Source organism: Salvia hispanica, unplaced genomic scaffold (genome assembly GCF_023119035.1).
Source record: "Salvia hispanica cultivar TCC Black 2014 unplaced genomic scaffold, UniMelb_Shisp_WGS_1.0 HiC_scaffold_1324, whole genome shotgun sequence".
In the NCBI taxonomy this organism is placed as follows: Eukaryota; Viridiplantae; Streptophyta; class Magnoliopsida; order Lamiales; family Lamiaceae; genus Salvia; species Salvia hispanica.
The window spans coordinates 1-22431 of NW_025951610.1; the positions used below are offsets into that span (position 1 = coordinate 1).

Here is a 22431-nt window from a genome sequence, read left to right on the forward strand (position 1 = left end):
AGGTGTAATTGGATAAAATTTGACGTGAGTGTAACTACATTGGTAGAATAAGTAGCTAATTTAAGTAAGTAGCACTGGCGGACCTACACTTAATGGGGGAGGGGTTTTAGCCCCTAATGAATTCATTTTTTTAATTATTTTTCAATTATAAAGTCCTAAAATTTATTCATATTCTATACACATTATTATATAAAAGTCCCTATTAATAATCTAAATTACCTACAAATTTATTTTTAAGGTAAAATTTGAGAATTTAGTCCATACTCTCGTTCATTTCTGCGTCCGCCACCGGTAATTAGTACTACTAGTAGTATACATTTAGTTGGGTAAGCTATCGTAAACGAATCTAAACACACATTATGTTTAGCCAACATAAAATTTTTTGAATCTTTTGTTTAAATTTTAGTGTTGTATTTAAATAGTAGTAACAACGTGGTTACAAAATCGATTATTTATCCTTTAGAGGGTAAATTGTTAATATGCCAAGAAAGGCAACCAAACAAATACACATTTTGGATGTGGTTTGAGTTTGATGGCGTCGTCTCAACTGAATTTATATTTGGCATGAAGTAATAACATCCCACAATATATTCTTTAGATAATTTTAAATTAGAATATTTTTGTCGTCTAATTTTCCATTTCAAAGGAGTCATGATAGCAGAGCAGCAAATCCAGCTGTGAAGATGAGATTGCTTTTGATTGTTATTTGAATTGGGACATCTCTCTAACTTGGACTAAATCAATGCTTATACCAATGGTTTTTGGTGGGGAATTTTGTTGCAATGCCTCTTCACTTCCCCAATGCTATATCAAAATATCCTACTACCAATTAAGTATCATCAAGAACGTTGTTTTGTAGTACTCCACAAGAATAATTATATTTTCAAATATTAAAAGATTAATCAAAATTTGACTAAATTTTGTGATGTAAGTAACTATTATCACTTTAATTTATTTATGTATCTCATTTGATTAAAAGTGAAAATAAAAGCAAAAAATAATAGCACTATGATCACCTCAATACATTATACTATTATGAGAAGAACCTGAACCTACCATAAGTATAATGAATAATTGTAGGATGAAGCTTCCTCACATGTTCGATGTGAACGAACACATTATAACAATGACTATTTATATGTTGTCTGATATTATAATACTCCATATGCGTGTACTCGCTGTAGTAACTAGCAATTAAAAATTAATTCAAGAATTGAATTATAATGCCTTATTTAATCGGAATGATATTAAAACGTGTACGTCAATTGTAGCCGCCCATTAAGACTCGATCAATCATTTGTTTCTAACCATACAATACATACAGCCTTCTTTCTATTAAATTTAGCTCTATCATAATTGGTGCAAAATTTATTTTAGAGTCACGTTGGACGTTACAAACACAAAACATGTAAATGCCATTTTATTATATACTAGTAGCATAAATCTCAAGTCATGGCAAGGCTTTAAAAAATTAGTAGGGGTCTTCATATGACTACCAACCAAATACTGTACTAGAATGTGCAACAGAAAATGTTTATGAATATCTATCAACAACCTCCGGATGATGTATTCGAACAACTCCGTCTCCGACCAACGAGCCAACGGTACAGAAGGAACACAAGCTCACCTCTGATAGCCTGCAGGGGGAGGAGGATAAGTTGGCTGCCCATACGCGGGTGGAGGAGGATAATTTGGCTGCCCATACGCGGGTGGAGGAGGATAAGTTGGCTGCCCATATGCGGGTGGAGGGTATCCGACAGTAGAGGGATATGGCTGATCAAGGCGTGACATTTGCTGGACGGGTGGAACTGCCATCGGTTGTGGCCCAAACTTACCATCACGCTTGTCCATTTCAATCTTGTGCTGTGTCTGATATTAACACAAAGGACAAACATTTTGATAGTAGAACTTATGAACCAAACCACAAAGTCGGGTTTTCTAACAGCTACACCAGCAATAACTTCACCTATTTCTTTATGCAGTTAATTATTGAACAAACGGTATAAAGTACTAAAGTGGCATTAGGCTTTACCTGCATACAAGCACAAACCCTGCAAAAACCAAATTATATTCGACTTAGTAGAGGATAGAAACAAAAGATTGACATTCAAGATATATGGTGAAAATTTCTTACGTGCAATACACCATATCCGACAAGCATGACAGAATCTGGGAAGCCTCTGAGATCTCTTCACTTCCAACGATCATAGCAACAATGGAGAAAATGCAAGCAATTTGTTGGAGGCAGACCATGAAACCCTACATACAGAACTAGCAGTTGGTCAAGCTGCATATTAAGGAGGTCGTAAGGGAAGAGCAGACGAGATTGGTTAAATTGATAGATCGGTTGAGTGCACACAAGTACATTTGTGTGTGTGTGTGAGAGAGAGAGAGAGAGAGAGTACAATGATGCAATTGTCACACTGTGTTGTTTGTATGTTGAATTCATCTTGCAACAAAAACCGAGTAGAGGCAACTGAATTTCCAAAGCACAGGAAAACCTGAAATTGCACTTCGATTATTTTCGTATATCAGCAATGCTTGGTAGCAGGAGTCAAACAAACAAAACAAGGAGAGCACAAGAATAGAGGCACTTAGTGCACACTGGAGAAGAGAGTCCATACCTTGCCAAAAAATGTTTTAAGCATAAATGTAGATAAAAGGAAAAAAAAAATAGAAATGGGTATCATAGCTGGAGAAATTTTGTAGCTTTCTAAAATCGCGGCAGTAATATCATAAATCATAAATCTTATAACACAAAACTTTGGTCCCCTGAACTTCATAGTACCTCAGTTGCAAGGCAAAATTCTGGGCAACGGCTTTCACCACATCGACCACTGCAAGGCATATACCCAGCACAGCACACATACCTGTCACAAAAACAGAAATAACGATTATAACCGCAACTGGTGGTCAAATTACAATCTAGAACATGAGAGATGATTGGTCATTACCGGGACATGTCATTGTAGAGTGCTCTTTTGCGGAGCATATACGACACACAGGGGCCACTGTAATATGGAAAGTTATTAATTACTTAACATATTCAAAAACTTGTTTTCACACTGCAGATGCAGAATCAAGGGCGGATGAAACAAAATTTTATGTCAAGATTGGCCATATACATGCTTAATTTTCAATCTTACCACCACAAACGATTTAATACCTAGAGAGGTCTTATGAAATTGCAACAAAGCTACATATCAAAGCTAAATCCTAAACTGGGCCAAAATGCTCTTGAAATATACTTCCTGATGTCTTGGTGGAGGTGGAGTCTGTGACCTATTAAGGGATAAACGATTTTTCTTACAGATAAGAGTTCCGCTGAACATGTTAAAGGGACAATAATTTTCAATCCCAAACCATAATGGTTTGTGATATCCTGGGGGAGTCTGACTGATTAAAGGAAATAGATTTTTTGTTTAAGTAAAAACTCCTCAAAGGTTAATGGTATAGACCAACAAAATCGAAGACGCAAGAGGAATCAAGAAATACCATTGTCCTCATTACTCAACCAAAAATTGTTTGAGACTTTGAGTAACAGGTCATGGCTGAGCTCGAGGATAATCTTGTTGCAAAACGAACGGAAGATGGCAGCTAACACATGCCCCACAGCTCAATTTTTAAAAATTCCAAATTTGAAGTGACAATGAAGAAAATGATGCCAATAATCGTTTTATTTTTGTGGTGGAAAACTGAAAATCCACCCCATTTTGTTATCATCCTAGTCACACTTCCAAATCCCGAAAATTTTTAATTAACCCAATCATAGCTTTAGCAAGGACATTCCTCGCCGTCACATATTAGCCATAAGCCACTAAGAGATATTTACTTTTTAATGATTGATTAGATACTACATGATTTTGTTTGGACACCTCATTAGCATTGCTCTAGTCCTAGCATATCAGTTTGATATGAATCATGCAAAATCAGCTCAAATGGAAGATTATCAAGATTCAAGGGCTTTTGAATATCACAAAGTTTAAAGTTTTACTTTTATCTATCTAGGCTAATCCTCAAAAGCACAATGCTTCCTCAAAGGATAAATTGATACTATTATTGTCATCATATTTTTAAATTGAACTCACATTCTTGCAGAAACTCAGAAATGAATATCTCGTTGATTGGAATGATCTTTGAATCCGTTGCCTTTAAATTTAAAACTCAGTTAATCCTAAATTAAGCACAAGTATATGAAGTAACTAATCCAAGTCAACCCTGAGTCGCAGCAAAGTCTCAAAGCCTAAGTTAACTAATCCGAGCTTTAAAATAACAACATCTGAAATCTTCAATTAAAGCATACTATTAATCAAAACGAAACACAGATCTGAAAAAACAAATAACACAAGAGCAGAAAACCAAGAAGATAGTAATTCCTTAGTAACGATAAACACATAAAACAATGAATCAATCAGTAGACTTACCACCAAAACGACAAGCAGCAATCTGCCCAAAAAGCATAAAAAAAAATTAAATCAGCAGCCTAACAAACACATTGGGCGTAAACGAAGAAATCGAATTAGGCGTAGAGATAAAGAAGTTATACAAAATAATACTCACATGGGGGATCATTTTGGATTGTGCGCATGAGATCGGTGTGCCAGAGATTACGATAATTCTGGCGCTGCTGCATCTTGTCCATATTCGCTTGAGACCCCATTTGTGGAGCTACCTGCTAAAAATCTCCCTAAATTGAGCTCCGATTTCAATTTCTCAAGGGGAGAAGAAACGGAGACGAAGAAGAGGAAGCGTAATTGCGAAAAAATTGATTGAGAAACTGACGCAGGAGGAGGTTCTACTCTACCAAGTCGTTGGATGACTTCTTTTTGAATCTTCTAATATTTTGACTTTTATATTCGTGACAAAATTTAGGGAGCCGGCAAAAATTTTCACGCATTAACAGTAAAATAAATCTATGTGAGTCATGTGACCATATTTTGTAGGAGTACTAACTAAAAAAATTATTTAAGAAAAATTTATTTATTTATGCATTTAAATAAAATAAATGGATGCAAACATAGCACATGAAATATGAATAATATTGTGGTCATATATTAATGATTTTTATATAAATTTTTTAATTTTTCGGAATCATAAAATATAATTAATATATTTGATTTAAATTTGAAAAAGTAATATAGAAGCAATTCAAATATTATAAATAAATTGAAAATTCTTTTTAACTTGTCCATTAAACGAAGATATATGTTACTACTATAACATATACTCCCCCCGTCCCATTTTAGGAGTCCCGTTTTACTATTTTTGGGTGTCCCATTTTAGGAGTCCCGATTGAGATATTTCATTATTGGTAATAGGCCCCACATTTCACTCACCTTTTCACATTCACATTTTATTATAAAACCAATATATAAAAGTAGGACCCACATTCCACTATCTTTTTTCACCAACTTTCCATTATAGTATTTCTTAATACCCGTGCCCAACTCAACCGAGACTCCTAAAATGAGACCGAGGGAGTATCTAACTTACTTTTTCAAATTTGAATCAATTCAAATATATTTTTCAGAACCATACTTATTATTTGTATTTCATTCTTTACAATTTGGAGGTTTTTTAACTCGAAGGAGAATGAGTTTAATTTAAAACAGTCTCGTAATTACTTCAACTTCTAGTGGAGGGAGTAATAAAAAGGGGTAAGTATTTTAAAATGATACTACTATAAATTGTTTGAAGCAATACAGTTGTACTAGTATGTAGTCTACATTTACATAACCTGTCACAGAATTCTACACCTACAAATTATTTTTAAAAACTTAAAAGTTCTAGTAGTACCCTGTTATCTAGGTGAAATAGCACTTAATATTAAAATACTACCTATTACTTACTCAAACTCAGCCCCTTTCTCTTTTATTTATACTCGATGATTTAGTCTTTAATGGGTTGCTTTAGTAAAGGCTATAGAAGGCTTATGAAAATTTCAAAAATTTTACAAGTAGAAAAAAGAAGAAAAAAACATTTGGGTAAGGGTTAAAGCCCTACACTTTGCCTAACTGTGTCCACCCCTGTTCATGGCCATGCATTACAGTTTGCTTCAGACAGCTGTTGAATTTATTGAGCTCAAACACCATACTCAAAATAGCTCAAACCTAAACGAGAATACCAAAATACTCATTCAGAAAAAAGGATTATACAAAATCAGAAGAGGTTTATTGTTAAGATGCCTCTAATAACCGACTAGCTATTAGCTCCCGGATATCTGACTCAGCGCCAGCTCATGTCCAGCTCACCTCCAGCTCACCCACAACAGTCATCCATCTTTAGTGCATCAGCAACTTCCGCATCCACACGTATGCCACTTATTGATTGTCCGCGCTGATCATAAATGATGAGGAATTGAATATAAGTGATTATTGAGAAGTCCTGATCATTAAATGAAGACAAAATGCGTTTGATACTTACATTACTGGCTCCCCTTTCGTTCGGGACCACTTCATCAGTATCATCCAGGAGAGGAGCAGGAAATTCGTCGCCCCCGCGATCCATATAATCAGACCCAATCGCGTAACTTGCCCTGAGTTATAATTAAATGCACCGCATTAAAATAATGATATTAAACGCACTGCATTATAATAATGATATTAAACGCACAACATTATAACAATACTTACACCAACTGTGATCCATCTAGTTTGAAGCCATTCAGGGCTTTAATGCACTGCAGAGCATTCTGTTTTTTTTCAAACGTTGCTTCTCTGAAATAAAATAAGATATTAAAAAGGACTCATGATGCGAATCCATCCATTCATATTACAAAAGTAAATTAACCAATAAAATACTCACATTTCAAAGCATATACTGGGTTTATAGAACAAAATTTCCCCATCAGCTTTTCTTGCAATTGAGACCTTAGTCACCTTCCCGTATTTCCCAAAACATGTATTGCTCATCAAAGTCTGTTGATGTATAGGATTGACTAGTAAGAACAAGCTTATAAAACAATACAATTAAAAATGGTTTACTTACAGCATCATTAGCAAATTTGAGAGGTATTCCCCTCACAGTTACAGTAGTAAATGCAATCGCTTTCGGCTTTGGCCTATAAGTATAGTAACATGAGATAAGTGGCTTTAAAACAATCTAATTAAACTTAGACTCGGGTGCAAGGACTGACCTCGGTAGCCTAGCAACAAATCCGGCCTACAATCTAATTAAACTAATACTCGGGTGCAAGGACTGACCTCGGTAGCCTGGAAACAAATCTGGCCTTATCATAGCGTTTACCACACGCAGGACAAGTCCCTACAGCACCTTTCTTGTACCGTGCTACTAGGCTGTTCCAACATCCAAAACAAATCTGTAAAAAGTGGAGTATGCGATTAGTTTGAGGATGCCCGATTCTCACCACCCTTTGCAACATCTTTATTTATCTTGATAACAAGTGAAGTGTTGTAAAACAGAATATAAACCTTCAACATCTTTATTTTTCTTCATAACAAGTGAAGTGTTGAAAAACAGAATATACACCTTCAACATCTTTATTTTTCTTCATAACAAGTGAAGTGTTGAAAAACAGAATACATCTTTATTTTTCTTGATAACAAGGAAGTGTTGAAAAACAGAATATAAACCTGATAACCGCATTCGCATTCTGAAAGCAGCGGCTGGTTAGGATACAACAGCTCCAAATTCAGCTCCATCGGACACTCTCCACATAGTCTAACAGCCGTCGACCTAGACGTAAAAACACACATGAAACGAAAAATATATTATTACTCAAGAATATTGAAGACGAATTTCAGATTTTAACCTAAGGAATTTGAAATTTTACATGCTCATTGCTTATGAACTGCTTCTGGTCGATCGTCGCTTCAATATTCTAAACCACAGCGCATGAAAATAACTTAAATCAGATAATTGAAGACGAATTTCAGATTTTAACCTAACATTTCATCAGCGTATGAAAATAATTCTGATTCATTCAGATTTTAACCTAACATTTCATCAGCGTATGAAAGATTTTAGGAATTTGAAATTTTACATGTCGATTGCTTATGAACTGCTTCTGGTCGATCGTCGCTTCAATATTTTAAACCACATCGCATGAAAATAACTTAAATCAGATAATTGAAGACGAATTTCAGATTTTAACCTAACTTTTCATCTGCGTATGAAAATAATTCTGATACTTCAGATTTTAGGAATTCGAAAGTTTACATGTCGATTGCTTATGAACTGCTTCTGGTCGATCGTCGCTTCAATATTCTAAATCACAGCGCATGAAAGTAACTTAAATCAGAAGAAGAAGAAGAATTTGAGATATTAGAAAATAATCATTATCAGAGAAATTTGAAATTTTACCCGCGATTGCTAACTGCTTCTGGTCGATCGTCGCTTCAATGTCAAGCTAGAAGTTTTTATTTATAGCAATCTTGTTGTTGGGCCAATTTGATTATGGCCCATTGCAAAGGCCCATATCTGCAGTTTCTAGATACTTCGGTGGTAGAAAAATTCACGTGTCGCGAAAGGCCTCTGTAACATCCATGACCCATTACATTTTGTTCTTTATAATATTTAATCATAAATAAAATTATATGTATATATAAAGTGGTTATGGTATGGACAATCTTCAATTAATTACAACAGATTAATATATTTAGATAGGAGCATATTAGGAGTGTGATCCGTTGCTAACTTGTTAATTCATCAAATGCAATGTATTAAAAATGTTAACACAATAATACTGAAATGTCAACATAAACTTAAGTTAATATTTTAATACATTATGTTGACATTGATATTTAAATGTCAACACAGTTTATTAAAATGTCGATACAAATATGTGTTGACATTTTATTGTGATCGTGTTGATATTTTTAATACACTACGTTGATAAGTCAGCAAGTTAGCAATTTAAGAAAAATTAACATTTTAACGCACCACGGGTATATTATATATAAATGTTAATTGTAAAATTCAAGTAGAAATATTTCAAATAACAATAAATACTTAGATTGAGAATTATGAAGAATGTAGAATTTTAAACAGTGTAGTATAAAGTGATGCGAATTAATTCTATATATTGGCATAAAATTATTCATGCTTCATATGCATAAAAATAGATAACTACTACATGTACGTAGCAATGGAGGGCTGCCCCCCAACATCCGTCCCTGTGCGTCATTGTAGTTTTAGGTTCAGCAAATATAATACTCCCTCCGTCCCGGCTAAGATGACACATTGCTTAGCCGGCACGGGGTTTTAGGAGTTATTGGTTAAAGTGTTTAATTGAAGAGAGAAGGTAGGTGTAAGTATTAAAGTAGAGAGATAAAGAAAGATAAATATTTTAATAGGAGTGGGAAAAAATGGTTGAGTGTATTAATTGGAGAGAGAAGGTTACCAAAAAAGGAAATGTGTCATCTTAATTGGGACAAACTAAAAAGGAAAACGTGTCATCTTAAGTGGAACGGAGGGAGTAAGAAACTATTCCTTCTCCTTCTGTCCCAATAAATATGAAACATTTAGTTTCTGGCACAAGATTTTATGCAATGTTGTTTTATGAGTTAATGAAGAAAGAGTAAAGTAAGAGAGAGAAAAGTAGAGAGAGTGATATTTCCATTTTAGGAAACGTTTCATTTTTAGTGGGACAACCCAAAAAAAAAAAAAACGTTGCATTTCTAATGGGACAGAGGGAGTACTTGTGCTATTTATAATTTTCCTAGGTCTTTGTTTTTTACTGTCTCTGATTATATTGTACAACTAATTTCATTTTATAAAGTTATGCTGAAGTAATCGTAAATAGCACAGTATAAGTTAAATTACAATTATTATACAATATAATTATTGTAATTTAAACTATATTTGTGATTACAGTTATAATGTAAACTACAATTACATGAGTCATATACGTACTATTTTATATTATCATATATTATTTGAGTTATAACAAAAATTAATATATTTAATTATTTTTATTCTTTTTTTTTTTACTTTACTCTCTTTTCAATCATATACGTGTGGACTATTTTTTTCTTAATTACTTGTCTATTTTATTCTTTACACAATTAATTCACTAAGCATATTTTCTTAAATTTATGCCTAAACAACGACGCAAATTATAAGATATTTAAGAAAATTATTGACCTACAATTATTAAGAATATTTGCAATTGCATCATATTCATATTGTGTGCACCTACATTAATTGTTAAGAGAATTTGTAACTATATCAATATGCATAACTATATCAATTTGGTAAATCAACACTATTCATAAGAAATAGAGCATATTTCATTTCTTTCAAAATTGATAAGATTTGCTATCTTGTTTCAATTATGTGGGCCATGCCTACCCAAATCTTTACGGGCCTATTTACGTACTCCCTCTGTTTCACAGTAGTTGAGTCATTTTACCATTTCGAAAAGTTTCTTCATAGTTGAGTCGTTTCCTTATATGGTAACTTTTTCTTCGTTCTTACTTTACTCTCTCTTACTTTATTCCATCTACTTTATCCACTTTATACTTTATTCTTTCTACTTTTTCCTCTCTATTACTTTTTTTATCTACTATATTTATTTAACACATCCAACATTACTTTCTAAAACTCCGCGCCGAAAAGTTTCACCTTAATTATAGTGAAACAGAGGAAGTAGAAATGAAACAGAACGAAGTGAACATGCCTTTAAGAGTCCTATTTCACATTTACCAAAAATATTAAGTGGGCCCCACATTCCACCAATTTATTCCACTCACATTTTATTATAAAACTTAATGGGACTCATATTCCGCGACGAAGGGAGGATTAAATAATTAATAATTTAAGGTGCATCAAGGAGTATGTATATGCTAAATAATTGGACCCCTTCCGGTCCATTGCAATCGAATCGCTTTTTTTGTGATAAATGAAGTATAATGGTTATCAGAAAGAGATGAAGGGGTACATAAGTATATACTAGTACTATATGTTGGGTGAACAAACCAAACCCCCTATTGATTGGTTAGCAATCCTGGTTGTGAAATACCACATCCACACTCTTATCCTCTACATCAGTGAATAATTAGAGGTTAAACTAAAAGCTAGGGTCTATTAGAGTAGAGTACCTACTAAATACATACTCCATATATTACAGCCAGTCTTTGCCAACTCACTGAAGTCTCTTGGCCGCACGAATAAACTCCACAATCACTTGTACCTAGACTTATCTATCATAAATATTTCTACTTGTGCCATACCATCGACTTTAATTGGGCAGAACTAAATTTTAGCAGTTTATTACTTTATGTTCATTACTACATGATAAAATGTTAGCAGTTTATTATTTTTTTAAATTTGATGTTAATTTATGGTTGTCATCTTCCAAACTATCTTTGTCGTTTTCTTTTTTCTCACTCAAACCGAACAAAACAAATACTACCACCATTCAACTATAGTATAGTAGTACTCATTATTATATTACGTTTCTTAATAATAGAAATCTTTAACTAATAAAAGTTCTTTTAATATGTAGTAATGAATATAAAGTAATAAACTGCTAACATTTTATCATGTAGTAAAGAATAAAGTAATGCATTTTATTACAAACAATCTAAAAACTAATACTTCAAGACTAAGCAAATCAAATCCCAAGGAAAATGCATTTTTTTAAAGATCAACAATGGAAAACTATTTTAAAGAAAAAATATCTTACCAACTGAGTTGCACTACATTATCAGGAGTTTAGATAGTTGTACATATCTTCGTCAGTCACGTATTCACTAACAAATAAACTAGGAGAAAATTCCACCTTGCAGTTCAAAGTCCTTGTCAAATACTCCCTCTGTCCCATTAAAAATGCAACGTTTTTCTTTTTTGATTGTCCCATTAAAAATGAAACTTTTCATAAAATGGAAACAACTCTATCTCTACTTTTTCATCTTTCTTACTTTACTCTCTCTTCATTCACTCACAAAACAACACTACATAAAATCTCGTGCCGATTTCCAAATGTTGCATTTTAAGTGGGACGGAGGGAGTAGTTTATTACTCCCTGAAACACTGTGCAATTTGTATAACACCCTTTCATCACTCTGAGACATTTCATATCTATCCTAATCTAAGAGCATCTCCAATGGTAGGCTAGCCACCGGCTAGCCGATTCGCCGCGCTAGCCGGTCGGCTAGCCGAACCATTGCAGCAGGCGAGCGGCAAATCGGCTAGCCAATCGGCGTGGGCTGGCCGATTGGTGTGCGCTGGCCGATGCGCTAGCCGATCGGCTAGCCGCTATTGTGGCACCGCGATCGGCCAGCGATCGGCTAGCGCCGATTTTCATTTTTTTAAAAAAAAAAAAACCTATATAAACGCGATTTTCATTCCATTTTCATTTGCACCACTTGTTTTAACGAGTTTTCTCTCTGTCTAACTTTCTGTTTAAGAGCATCATCGAGCGATGAGTAACGCTGGTGGTAGCGGTAGTGGTAGTGGTGGGGATCGTGAGGAGTACGAACGGAGGATGAACGAGGCTATGGAGGCCTACATGAACCGCGGGATGGAGCGGTACATGCGTATGGTGGAACAGCACTACCACCAGCAGGCGATACCTCGCCCTCCACCAGTTGTCCACCACCGAGCAGTGATTGATCGGGATCACTTAGCTGCACATGAGCGGTTGTACGCCGACTACTTTTCAGAGCGCCCGCGGTTTCCCGCCAACATGTTCCGGCGGCGTTTTAGGATGCGCAGGGAGTTGTTTATGCGCATCGTTGGGGCATTGGAGCGTCACTATCTGTGTTTCCGCTTCCGGCACGATGCGGCTGGCAGACCCGGCCACACCCCTATCCAAAAGTGCACGGCGGCAATCGGGCGGTTGGCCTACGGAGGCGCGGCAGATATGTGGGATGAGTACCTCCACATCGGTGAGTCGTCGGCACTGAAATGTCCGAAGGAGTTCTGTGACGGCGTGGTAGACATTTTCGGTGGGCAGTACCTTCAAAGCCCTACTGCCCAAGATTGTCGGGGATCTGATGCGGATGCACGGGGAGAAGCATGGGTTCCCCGGGATGTTAGGCAGCATAGATTGTATGCATTGGGAGTGGAAGAACTGTCCGACTGCTTGGAAGGGGGCCTACACGACCGGCTACAAGTCAAAGAACCCCACGTTAATCCTCGAGGCCGTAGCTGATCACCGGCTATGGATCTGGCATGCGTATTTTGGGGTAGCCGGGTCGAACAACGACCTCAACGTCCTGAACTCGTCTCCCCTCTTCAACGAGAAGTTCCAGGGCGTCGGTCCAGCCGTCTCATTTGTGGCCAACGGCAACCGGCATGATATGGGCTACTACTTGGCGGATGGGATATACCCTCGGTGGCCGGTCTTTGTGAAGACGATCAGACAAACAAGTGATGAAAAGAAGGCCTACTTTGCGCAACGACAGGAGTCGGCACGCAAGGACGTGGAGCGCGCATTTGGTGTGCTCCAGTCTCGATGGGCGGCAATTAAGGGTCCAACGCGTTTGTGGAATGTCGGCTGCGTTGGCCAAATAATGTACGCCTGCATTATCCTTCACAACATGATCGTCGAAGACGAAGGCGTACAACTGACTAGTTGGGCCAATGACGATGAAGCCGGTCCAAGCCACGGAACGGCCACCCCTAGTGTACGACAGGGGGTACCTCTCGATGAAGCCGACCGACTCAAGGAATTTGCCAACATGCGCCAAGTGGATGCTCATATTCAACTCCAAAAGGATATAATTGAAGAGTTGTGGGCACGGAGGATTGCACGGAGATAGTTTTTTTCTTTATTTATGCATGTAATTTTTTTTTTATCTATGTAACTTTTTTAAATGCAATTAATGAATTTTCCCATACCGTATATGTGTCGTAAATTTATTCCGTATTTTAATCGTAAATTTAATTCCATAAATGTAGTATATTTTGAATTGTTTTTATTGCGGCTGGCCTATGGCTGGCCTAAATCTGACGTGGCAGGTGGTTTTTTTGGTGTTGCTGACGTGGCAGGGGAGAGAATGGCTGGCCTATGGCTGGCCTAAGTGCCATTGCGGATGCTCTAAAGTGACAATTTGGTGAAAAGACATTTTTATCCTTTTTGGAGGGAAAATGTAAAACTATTTTATTTACCCTTTTGGTCATTTTAAGAAATGGCAAAAGAGGCAGATATTATTGGATAAAAAATCTATACAATCAAGAGGGACGGACGAGAGAGAGAGGTGAGAAGAAAAAAATGAAGAGGAAGGAGAGTGAGAGAAATGCCGGTGGCGCCGGTTAGGTGGCTGTGCAAAACCACCAAAATACTCCGGGGCACACTACAGCGAGGGCGGAGGAATTGGCGAGGCAAAGCGGTTGATCGGCGAGGCTGTGCAAAAGAAGTGTCTAATATTCAGAATGGAGGTCGGCGGGGCAGTGGCTGCAAGGCGACGACTGGCTACGAGAAACAATGAGAGAGAAAGGAGAGAATAAGAAAAGGAAGAGGAAGGAGAAAGAGGCACCGGCACCGGCTAGGGGGTTGTCAAATCCCTCTTCTTCCTCTCCGTCTCCCTATCAATGCGCCGCAGAGTCTAGCCACCGAATGCAACGGCAACAAGGTGGGGCGTGAAACCGAGAGAGATGTGACACAATGGCCAGAGCGACGAAGGAGAAAAAGAAAAGGCAGCGGTCAGTGGTGGGATAGATGAAGCAAGCAGGCGTGAAGTAGGGCGGTGAAGCGGTGGTAATAGCAGCTCCTATTGGGAAGAGATAGTGAGAGGGAAATGCCGGCGGCCCCTCCTGTATGTTTGAGAAGTAGGTTTGATCAATTATTAATTTATGGAGATATAATATTTGGGCTTTGTTTTGGGCTGTTTAATATATAGTGATATTATAATTTTACATTTATCCATATTAAATTTATTAGCTATCGATTTGTAATCATAGGAGGAGTTGGATATTCATGACATATTTTTGTAATTAATTTTAGAAATTAATTATAGCAACGTCTATATCACTAATTATATTTAATTACATAAGTTATACTATCACTAATTGTATAAAAAAATTTAAATATAATTTTAAAATAAAAATATTTCAAAATATTAAATTCTTAATACACACTAACCATTTAAATTATGCTTCCTTCCTGAGAAAGTAGTTGAATTATATTTTTGTAATGAAAAATTAATTTGTTAAAAAATTATTATAATATATACTTATATGTGATTATGTTTTTACCAATTTTTTTATATATTCATATAATTTATTATTTCACAAATATTGTTGTGGTTACTTTTATATTTTAATTACAATAAAATTTAAAATATATTCATGTAAACAAACCAAATTAATCAACAATTTTTATGCTTTTCGAATTGTGCCAAAGTAGTTTAGTAGTACTACTATAATTTCAACATTAAAGGTGTATTTTTATTTTATTGATTTGTAAATCAACTTGTGGTATAATTAAATTGTTGTAATGGATATTTGTAGATATAATTATTTGTACGATAAAATTATTAATCGTATTTGTAGTACGATAAAATTATTAATCGTATTTGTAGTACATTTCTTTTTTTCTTTTTTTGAAGTGTATATATAATGATAATTACACGGTTAGGTAATCATACTTTGGAGGGTCAAATATTGGGTGACCATAAAATTGGCCATAAAGTGTTTGATTCCTCGAATGTCTTTAATACCATATGATTCGAAGTTGCTAACTTGCTATTCAGATTCCAACGACGACAATTTTTTTTGGCTATGTCGTATGCAATGACCATTAACAAAAATTAAGGTCAGTTTCTCTCTCATGTTGGACTCATTTTCCACTAAAACATTTTTCTTTCTATCTCTCTTCTTTACCAAATTTGCATTAAAGTTTATGTCATTTCAAAAAATTTTATTTTTAGAGGATGGAGGGAGTATATGATAAATGTATGTGACATATAAATGTTACGACAACACAAGTTTAATACTATTAATTTATATTTTTAAAAATAAATATATTGAGATGAATGGATGATAATTTGGTGTCATGTAGGATAATAATAATAATAATAATAATAACTCTCTCCGTCATTGAATAGAAGTCTCATTTCTTTCAGGGGACAAATTTTTATTTAATATTACTGCACTCATGTTAGATAGTAGATACTATTAAAATTGTATAAAATGATATGCTGAATATGTATGGGTTCATTTACAGTATCTTGATAGATATACAAATTTCTTTTTGTTGTTGTTTATAATGTTATGTATATTCTTTATAATTACTTTATATTCTTATTTGTAAATATGTTTTTATATTATTTATTTTATATTCTTTATTTTAATATATTTAGCTGTTATTATATCTTCATTACTTGAAAATCTTTTGTCTCGTGCATAGCACGAGTGCTAATTGTATAAAATTGTTGACTGAATTTGAAATATTTGATTTAGGAATAAGTAAATTATTGATTTAGAGTGGGACAAGATAAGCATATATTTGATTTTGTAAATCTTTCTATTGTTATGAATTCTTATTTCCTACAGTTTCATTGGTATTAATATTCATTATATGAAAAATCTTATGTCTCGTGCATAGCACGGGGGTTAATACTAGTTGGGAAATGGAGTAGGAGTTTGCTCAAAAGAACCAAATTTGCATTGGAGAATCTATCCGTTTCAAACAACCCAAACATAAATATAAGCAACACACTAGTTATTAGTAAATGTATATGAGGAGAGAGAGAAATGTACCTGCAGAGTGTCCACAGTGAATGAAACTGTGGTGGCATGCCCAAATTGGTGAAGCATCATAACAAAGTTGTTATCGTGATGATGGTAACAAGTGTCATGAATGTCTAAATAGACTTGTTCCAACATTGGGAAATTCACCTTTGCACATTCCCAAGCAATATCAGACTCGTATCTAAATGAGGTAAGCAATGGAGCAGAGATCTCTTTCACTTTTAAATAATAATCCTGGATTTCAAGAACTCTAAGCTTTGGAGCCTTTATAATAACAAGGCCATCACACGATAAATTGATGAGAGTAAGCTTCTCCAGCTGTGGGAGGCCGGAAAAGGGGTCCATCCTATGGTGATGATCGTCGAAGACCAAAAAGAGGGTGTGGAGATGAAGGGTTTTCAAATTAGGTAAGGACAAGCGTCCAGGTAGTTTAACCGGGCAGAACAAATCCCTGATCTCGAGCTCCCGTAGCGTGTTGCAGGTGAGAAACGCTGGCGGAAGCCTGAGTTTGCGGTAGGTGGGCCAGTGGAGGCGGAGAGATTGAAGGCCGTGATTGATGGCGTAGAGCACGCATTCCTCCAAGAATTCCCTGTCAACTCCGCATGGATATTGTGGATTGGGGGTAGGGCCGTCGAATAAGAGGTGGAAGTCGTGGACGGCGGCTGCGGCGTCACGGTGAAATAGCAACTGGGAAACAAAGCTAGAGTGGATGGTAAAATCTTCCAAGTGGATGCGGAAGGGGGTGGTGGCGGGACGGAAGTGGAAGCGGAGGCCGGGGAGGGAACGCCACATGTTCTTCCATCTATAGGAGACAAGACTCATTGTTTTAACCGCTTCATATATGTGAAAAATATATCACAAAACCTGAAAAGTAAGTTCAATATCGATTGTATACATATGCATGATTACAATGGCGGATGCAGAAATTTTTTCAAGGAGGGACTTACTATATAATCCTTCCGTCCCACTATAAGCAAGTCACATTCCCTTTTGAGATATATCCTAACATAATGAGTCATTTCCATTTTAAGTAAAAAAAATCTCTTCTCTTATAGTAATTAATTTCCCCATACTTTATTATTTTCACTCCTCTACTTTTCTCTCTGTCATACTTTATTCTCTACTTTAGCTTTTTAAATATTAATTTCTAAAATCTTGTGCCAAAAGAAGTGGCTCGATTATGGTGGGAAGGAGGAAGTATATTTTATATAGTTAAAAATAAGTTTTTTTTTAAAAAAATCTTGTATGTTCCATTTTTCTATTGTGAATGTTTCATTTGATTTAGTAATTTTGTTAATGGACCATTTATTATATTAGCTCATTTTGTGTAGATTTTATTATAAAACTACTCCATAAAAATAGAATTTTGGTTCCATTTTTATAACATGTATAAATGGAAGCACATAATAAAGTATAAATGGAGATAATAGCATGTAAAAAATCACAATCACAAAAATTGAAAATTGCATACATATGTTAACATTTTTTGAGTAATAAGTAATATTTGGCCTAATCCAAAAAAATGAAAAAGTTTCATTATCACACATTCATTTTCTTATTCTCAAATTTTCATAAAATATGAAAGAAAAAAAAACTGCAATTGGATTAAAAATTAAATTTCACCTTCATTTTCTTATCCTCGGATTTTTATAAATATGATGAAAAATGGAGTATAATTTTTGTATAACTGTATTAAAATTAAAAGGTAAAGGAAGAATTAAAAAATTCAAATTAACAATATAAAAACATTCTAAAGCTAAATACTACGAGTACTTTAAACTGCTCAATAGAGATAATATTAACTCCTATTAAAACTAGTAGTACTAGAAGTTTATTTATAGGCACACCTTTATGTCAGAGTTTTGTACGTTTACCGAGACCTAACCTTAAATTTAATAATTAAACAATTATAACAATTAATATTTTATTTATATTGGATACTCCATTTATCTTCTTCTTCCTCAATGCGGGAAGCCATTTCTGCAACTTAAAATTTAATCTTCTACGTCCCTAATTTGGTGAGGATAAACTAGATTTTCCGAAATTTCAAAAAATTTATAAATAGAAAAAAGGAAGAAAAAATTGGGTAGGGGCTGGCGGAATAAATCCTGTTTATTTTCGTATAGAGGCAAGAAGACGTACCTTATTTAGTGATTTATGAAGAATAGTTGGCGGAAGATATTGTCTGAAGCGGAGAAAGAAAACGACAAAGGAAGAGGAACAAGTTCAGCAGTTCACGCCTATTTTAAGGCCATTAGCAATGGGTGGCCGATGGGAGGGCCTTCCCCATCGGCCACCGTCGGCCCCTCATTGTGGAGGAGGGGCCGATGCACGCCCCATCCCACCTCCCCCCATATGGCCGATGTATCGGCCTTGGCCGACGAGAAGGGCCTTCCGATCGGCCCTCCATTGTGGAGGAAGGGCCGTCGGTCGGCCCTTGCTTCTATTTTTTTTTTTCGTTTTTTTATTTGTTTCTATATATATCTCCATTTCCCATCACTTTCACACCATTCCTCCACTTTCCAACACTTTGACTACTTTCTTTTCACTCTACACCTCCTCTCTCACACCATCTCCATTTCCCATCACTTTCACACCATTCCTCCACTTTCCAACGCTTGGTATCCGCGTTAAACATGGATACAGATTATTATCCATAATTAACATAGCATTTGGTAGCCCAGACAATAAACTAATTGACCCGTTTTTTTTAAAAAGACCCGCCACTGTTCACTCAATTTCCTATGATAATAATCGCGATTTCAACCACCGATACTTTAACATGCTCTGGGAGTTGTGCCAATTAATTGGTGGGGTTCATTCTTACCCCTCTTTGAAACCATTTTGAAATTCATTTTACATCTGAGAGAGGGCTTCATCGAGGGAGAGGGAGAGGGCTTCATCGAAGAAGAGGACTTCGGCGAGAGGGCTTCAGCGAGGGAGAGGGCTTCAGCTGCATCTGTGAAAATCCACAAATCGCTGGACGTCTCCGGTTTTGAAATTGCTTGGTAGTCGTGCGTGGCTACTGATACTATCACAACGTTTTCATCTTCGATTCCAGCTCGTAGCTACAGCGGTTGGAGGTAAATTGGATTGGTATACGTTTTCTTGAAATCTACATGCGTTGTGTGTAATTAGACAAAAAGCTATATGAAATTCGTAGAAATTGGATTAGTATTTTTTTTATATGAAATGCACATGTGTTGTGTTCAAATTAGACAAAATGCTCTACGACATTTGTAGAAAAATGGATTGGTATTTTTGATTAACCTGTGAAGTAGAGGCTACTGTTATTTTCTTTCTAATGGATTTGACTTGAATTTTTTATGTTTATTTGGCTTGAATGTGTTTGGTATGTGTCAAATGTTTGTAGATCTGTACTGTATAAAGGTTTTAATAATGATAAAAATTTATTATCTTGCTTGAATTTTTTGTGTTTTCGGTTCCTGGGATGTAGGTCTCTCCTATGTGAAACACGCAACTGTTCTGGTGGTTCAAGATTTAGCCTATATTTTTGTAGTATAAGCTAAAAACAATTTGGTGTTTTTGTTCTAGTTTGATGGCGCGAAATGTTTGCACAACCGCTGAAATAATCCTTGAGCTTGAAGGCATACTCTCTCTTCTTCGTATTCAAATGATTATAATCATCCACCTATATTTAAAAAGGCGCCAGCTTGGTCGTCGTCAGCAGGGCCGTTTCACACGACCTTACTCTCTCGTTGATAAAATGCCTGCCCAAGTTAAACATTTGAATCGACTAGTACGTGTTTGTGATGTTGATTGCTTTGATAATCTGCGAATGGATAGAAACACATTTGGTAAGTTGTGTAGACTCTTGAAGGAGTTGGGGGGGATGAGGGATGGAAGATTTGTGACAGTTGAGGAACAAGTAGCTATGTTTCTGGGAATACTTGCACACCACAAAAAATCTCGGATTGTCCGGTTTGATTTTATGAGGTCTGGTTATACGGTTTCCAAGTACGTCCATGCTGTTTTACGCGCATTATTAGACATTTACAAAAAATTTTTGGCTAAGCCCGACCCCGTAACAGATGACTCAACTGATTCTAGGTGGAAGCATTTCAAGGTATATTTCAAAAATAAAACTGCCACTTTGTTACCATATCCCATATGCAATACATTTTGTTTACTTATTTGAAGACATTCAAATTTTGTGTTTTATTAATGCATATTAGGGTTGCATCGGTGCTTTGGATGGGACTTATATCAACGTCCTAGTGAGCAATACGGACAAGCCTCGGTATAGGACGAGGAAAGGGCAGATAGCTACCAACACTCTTGCTGCTTGTGACAGGCAAATGCGCTTCATTTATGCCTTACCCGGATGGGAAGGTTCAGCTGGGGATTCACGAGTACTTAAGGACGCTGTTAGTAGAGAATATGGCTTGAAGGTCCCAAAAGGTTAGGGCTGCACTTCTGCATCAAAAATATATTTCATTAGATTTCAATTTTTTTAAGTGTAGCTCAATAAAATGGAAATTACTTTCGAAATTCCTGCAGACAATTATTATTTGTGCGACAACGGGTATGCTAACAGTGAGGGTTTTTTGACACCATACAAGGGTGTGCGCTACCATCTCAAGGAGTGGGCAGTCGGGTCACAACGCCCCCAAAATGCTATTGAGTTGTTTAATTTAAGACATACGAAGGCACGCAACGTAATTGAACGTGCCTTCGCTGTTTTAAAAATGCGATGGGGAATCCTTCGCAGTGCATCATTTTACCCAATTAAGATCCAAATCCGACTAATTATGGCTTGCATCCTTCTCCATAATTTCATCCGAGCAGAGATGACCGATGACCCTATCGAACGTGAGCTCGACGCTATACCCGATACCATCCCCTTGGAGGAGGACAACCAGGATGTTGAGTATGTTGGTAACGTTGAACCTTCAACTGAGTGGACACAAATGCGAGATGAGATGGCAAATTCTATGTGGTTACATGTTAGTGCTTATTGACAATCCTATTACTTGGATTATTTGCATTTTGTTTGCACAAATAAATATGATATGTTATTCTTATTCCTCTTATGATTAGGCTAATGGAGGCGGGAACTGACACAGCTGATAGTGTTCCATTTTGGCGTTGTGGGAGAGGACAGATGCGAGTGTTGTGTGCGGGGAAAATTGTGAATCATGTTGGTCGTTACTTCTACAAGTGTCTAGGAAATGTCAACCACCTGGGGTCCTTTATGGGGATCGTATTGTTTCTATTGGGTGTAATTGTAGGGAAGCTATTGTAATTCCGTATGATAAGATCGTGTAATGCTTATGTCTATGTCTAATATTGGTTGTTGCTTGCTTCAGATGGTCTTCAAACTACTTTGTATTCCTTTTTTGTGATTCAATGTGTAATGAACCACTTGATTAGTTGATTACTTTGGAAAAGTGTTTGACTACGATTATATTTCAAGATTGATAGTAGATTATGAAAAATCTGTTTCTGTATGTACATCCTAAAATATATGTAACAGACATCTCCATTGCAGAATACCGAGGACGAGGGAAACTGCTGAAATTAGTGAAATTTTTACCCCATTCACTCTTGAATATCTCTTGAACCAGCTGGATTTCTAGTATATATCATGCACCTACTCACTACTGCAATAAAATAGAATGCTAGGCAAAATAGAATAGCAAGAGATATATGTCATTGCCAACTACTGCAATAAATTGAATCTGTATTAGAATTTAAGAAGCTTACACAACAAATACGGTTAAGAAAAGTTAATTGGATATATATCCGCTT

General features: G+C 36.0%; 4 protein-coding genes across 7 annotated transcripts; 1 reads left to right on the top strand and 3 right to left on the bottom strand.

The window, feature by feature from the left end:
* Positions 1-1396: 1396 nt before the first annotated feature.
* Positions 1397-4828, bottom strand: LOC125198261. The gene is made up of 8 exons (XM_048096644.1): positions 4561-4828; positions 4425-4446; positions 2955-3011; positions 2789-2870; positions 2406-2501; positions 2135-2259; positions 2033-2051; positions 1397-1869 (listed from the first exon to the last, which is right to left on the bottom strand). Exons 1-8 carry the CDS (start codon positions 4658-4660, stop codon positions 1624-1626), a joined length of 747 nt encoding a protein of 248 aa, XP_047952601.1. The 5' UTR covers positions 4661-4828; the 3' UTR covers positions 1397-1623.
* Positions 4829-6080: 1252 nt separating this feature from the next.
* Positions 6081-8343, bottom strand: LOC125198259. Of its 4 annotated transcripts, XM_048096642.1 has the most exons (12): positions 8323-8342; positions 8179-8226; positions 8003-8040; positions 7793-7840; positions 7593-7695; positions 7203-7318; positions 6988-7060; positions 6805-6917; positions 6633-6716; positions 6424-6535; positions 6252-6336; positions 6081-6110 (listed from the first exon to the last, which is right to left on the bottom strand). In XM_048096642.1, exons 4-11 carry the CDS (start codon positions 7798-7800, stop codon positions 6259-6261), a joined length of 687 nt encoding a protein of 228 aa, XP_047952599.1. In that variant the 5' UTR covers positions 7801-7840; positions 8003-8040; positions 8179-8226; positions 8323-8342; the 3' UTR covers positions 6081-6110; positions 6252-6258. The 4 variants fall into 4 exon arrangements, with proteins under 4 accessions (XP_047952599.1, XP_047952597.1, XP_047952598.1 ...); XM_048096640.1 differs by lacking the exon at positions 6081-6110 and having other exon boundaries at positions 6118-6336; XM_048096641.1 differs by lacking the exons at positions 6081-6110; positions 8003-8040 and having other exon boundaries at positions 6118-6336; positions 8323-8343.
* Positions 8344-11668: 3325 nt separating this feature from the next.
* On the bottom strand, positions 11669-17498 carry LOC125198262. Its single transcript, XM_048096645.1, has 4 exons — positions 16669-17498; positions 16531-16584; positions 11973-12040; positions 11669-11768 (listed from the first exon to the last, which is right to left on the bottom strand). Exons 1-4 carry the CDS (start codon positions 17479-17481, stop codon positions 11669-11671), a joined length of 1035 nt encoding a protein of 344 aa, XP_047952602.1. The 5' UTR covers positions 17482-17498.
* Positions 17499-19328: 1830 nt separating this feature from the next.
* LOC125198263 (protein ANTAGONIST OF LIKE HETEROCHROMATIN PROTEIN 1-like) lies at positions 19329-22060 on the top strand. Its single transcript, XM_048096646.1, has 5 exons — positions 19329-19742; positions 20215-20746; positions 20856-21081; positions 21181-21626; positions 21721-22060. Exons 2-5 carry the CDS (start codon positions 20219-20221, stop codon positions 21739-21741), a joined length of 1221 nt encoding a protein of 406 aa, XP_047952603.1. The 5' UTR covers positions 19329-19742; positions 20215-20218; the 3' UTR covers positions 21742-22060.
* The last annotated feature ends 371 nt before the right edge of the window (positions 22061-22431 follow it).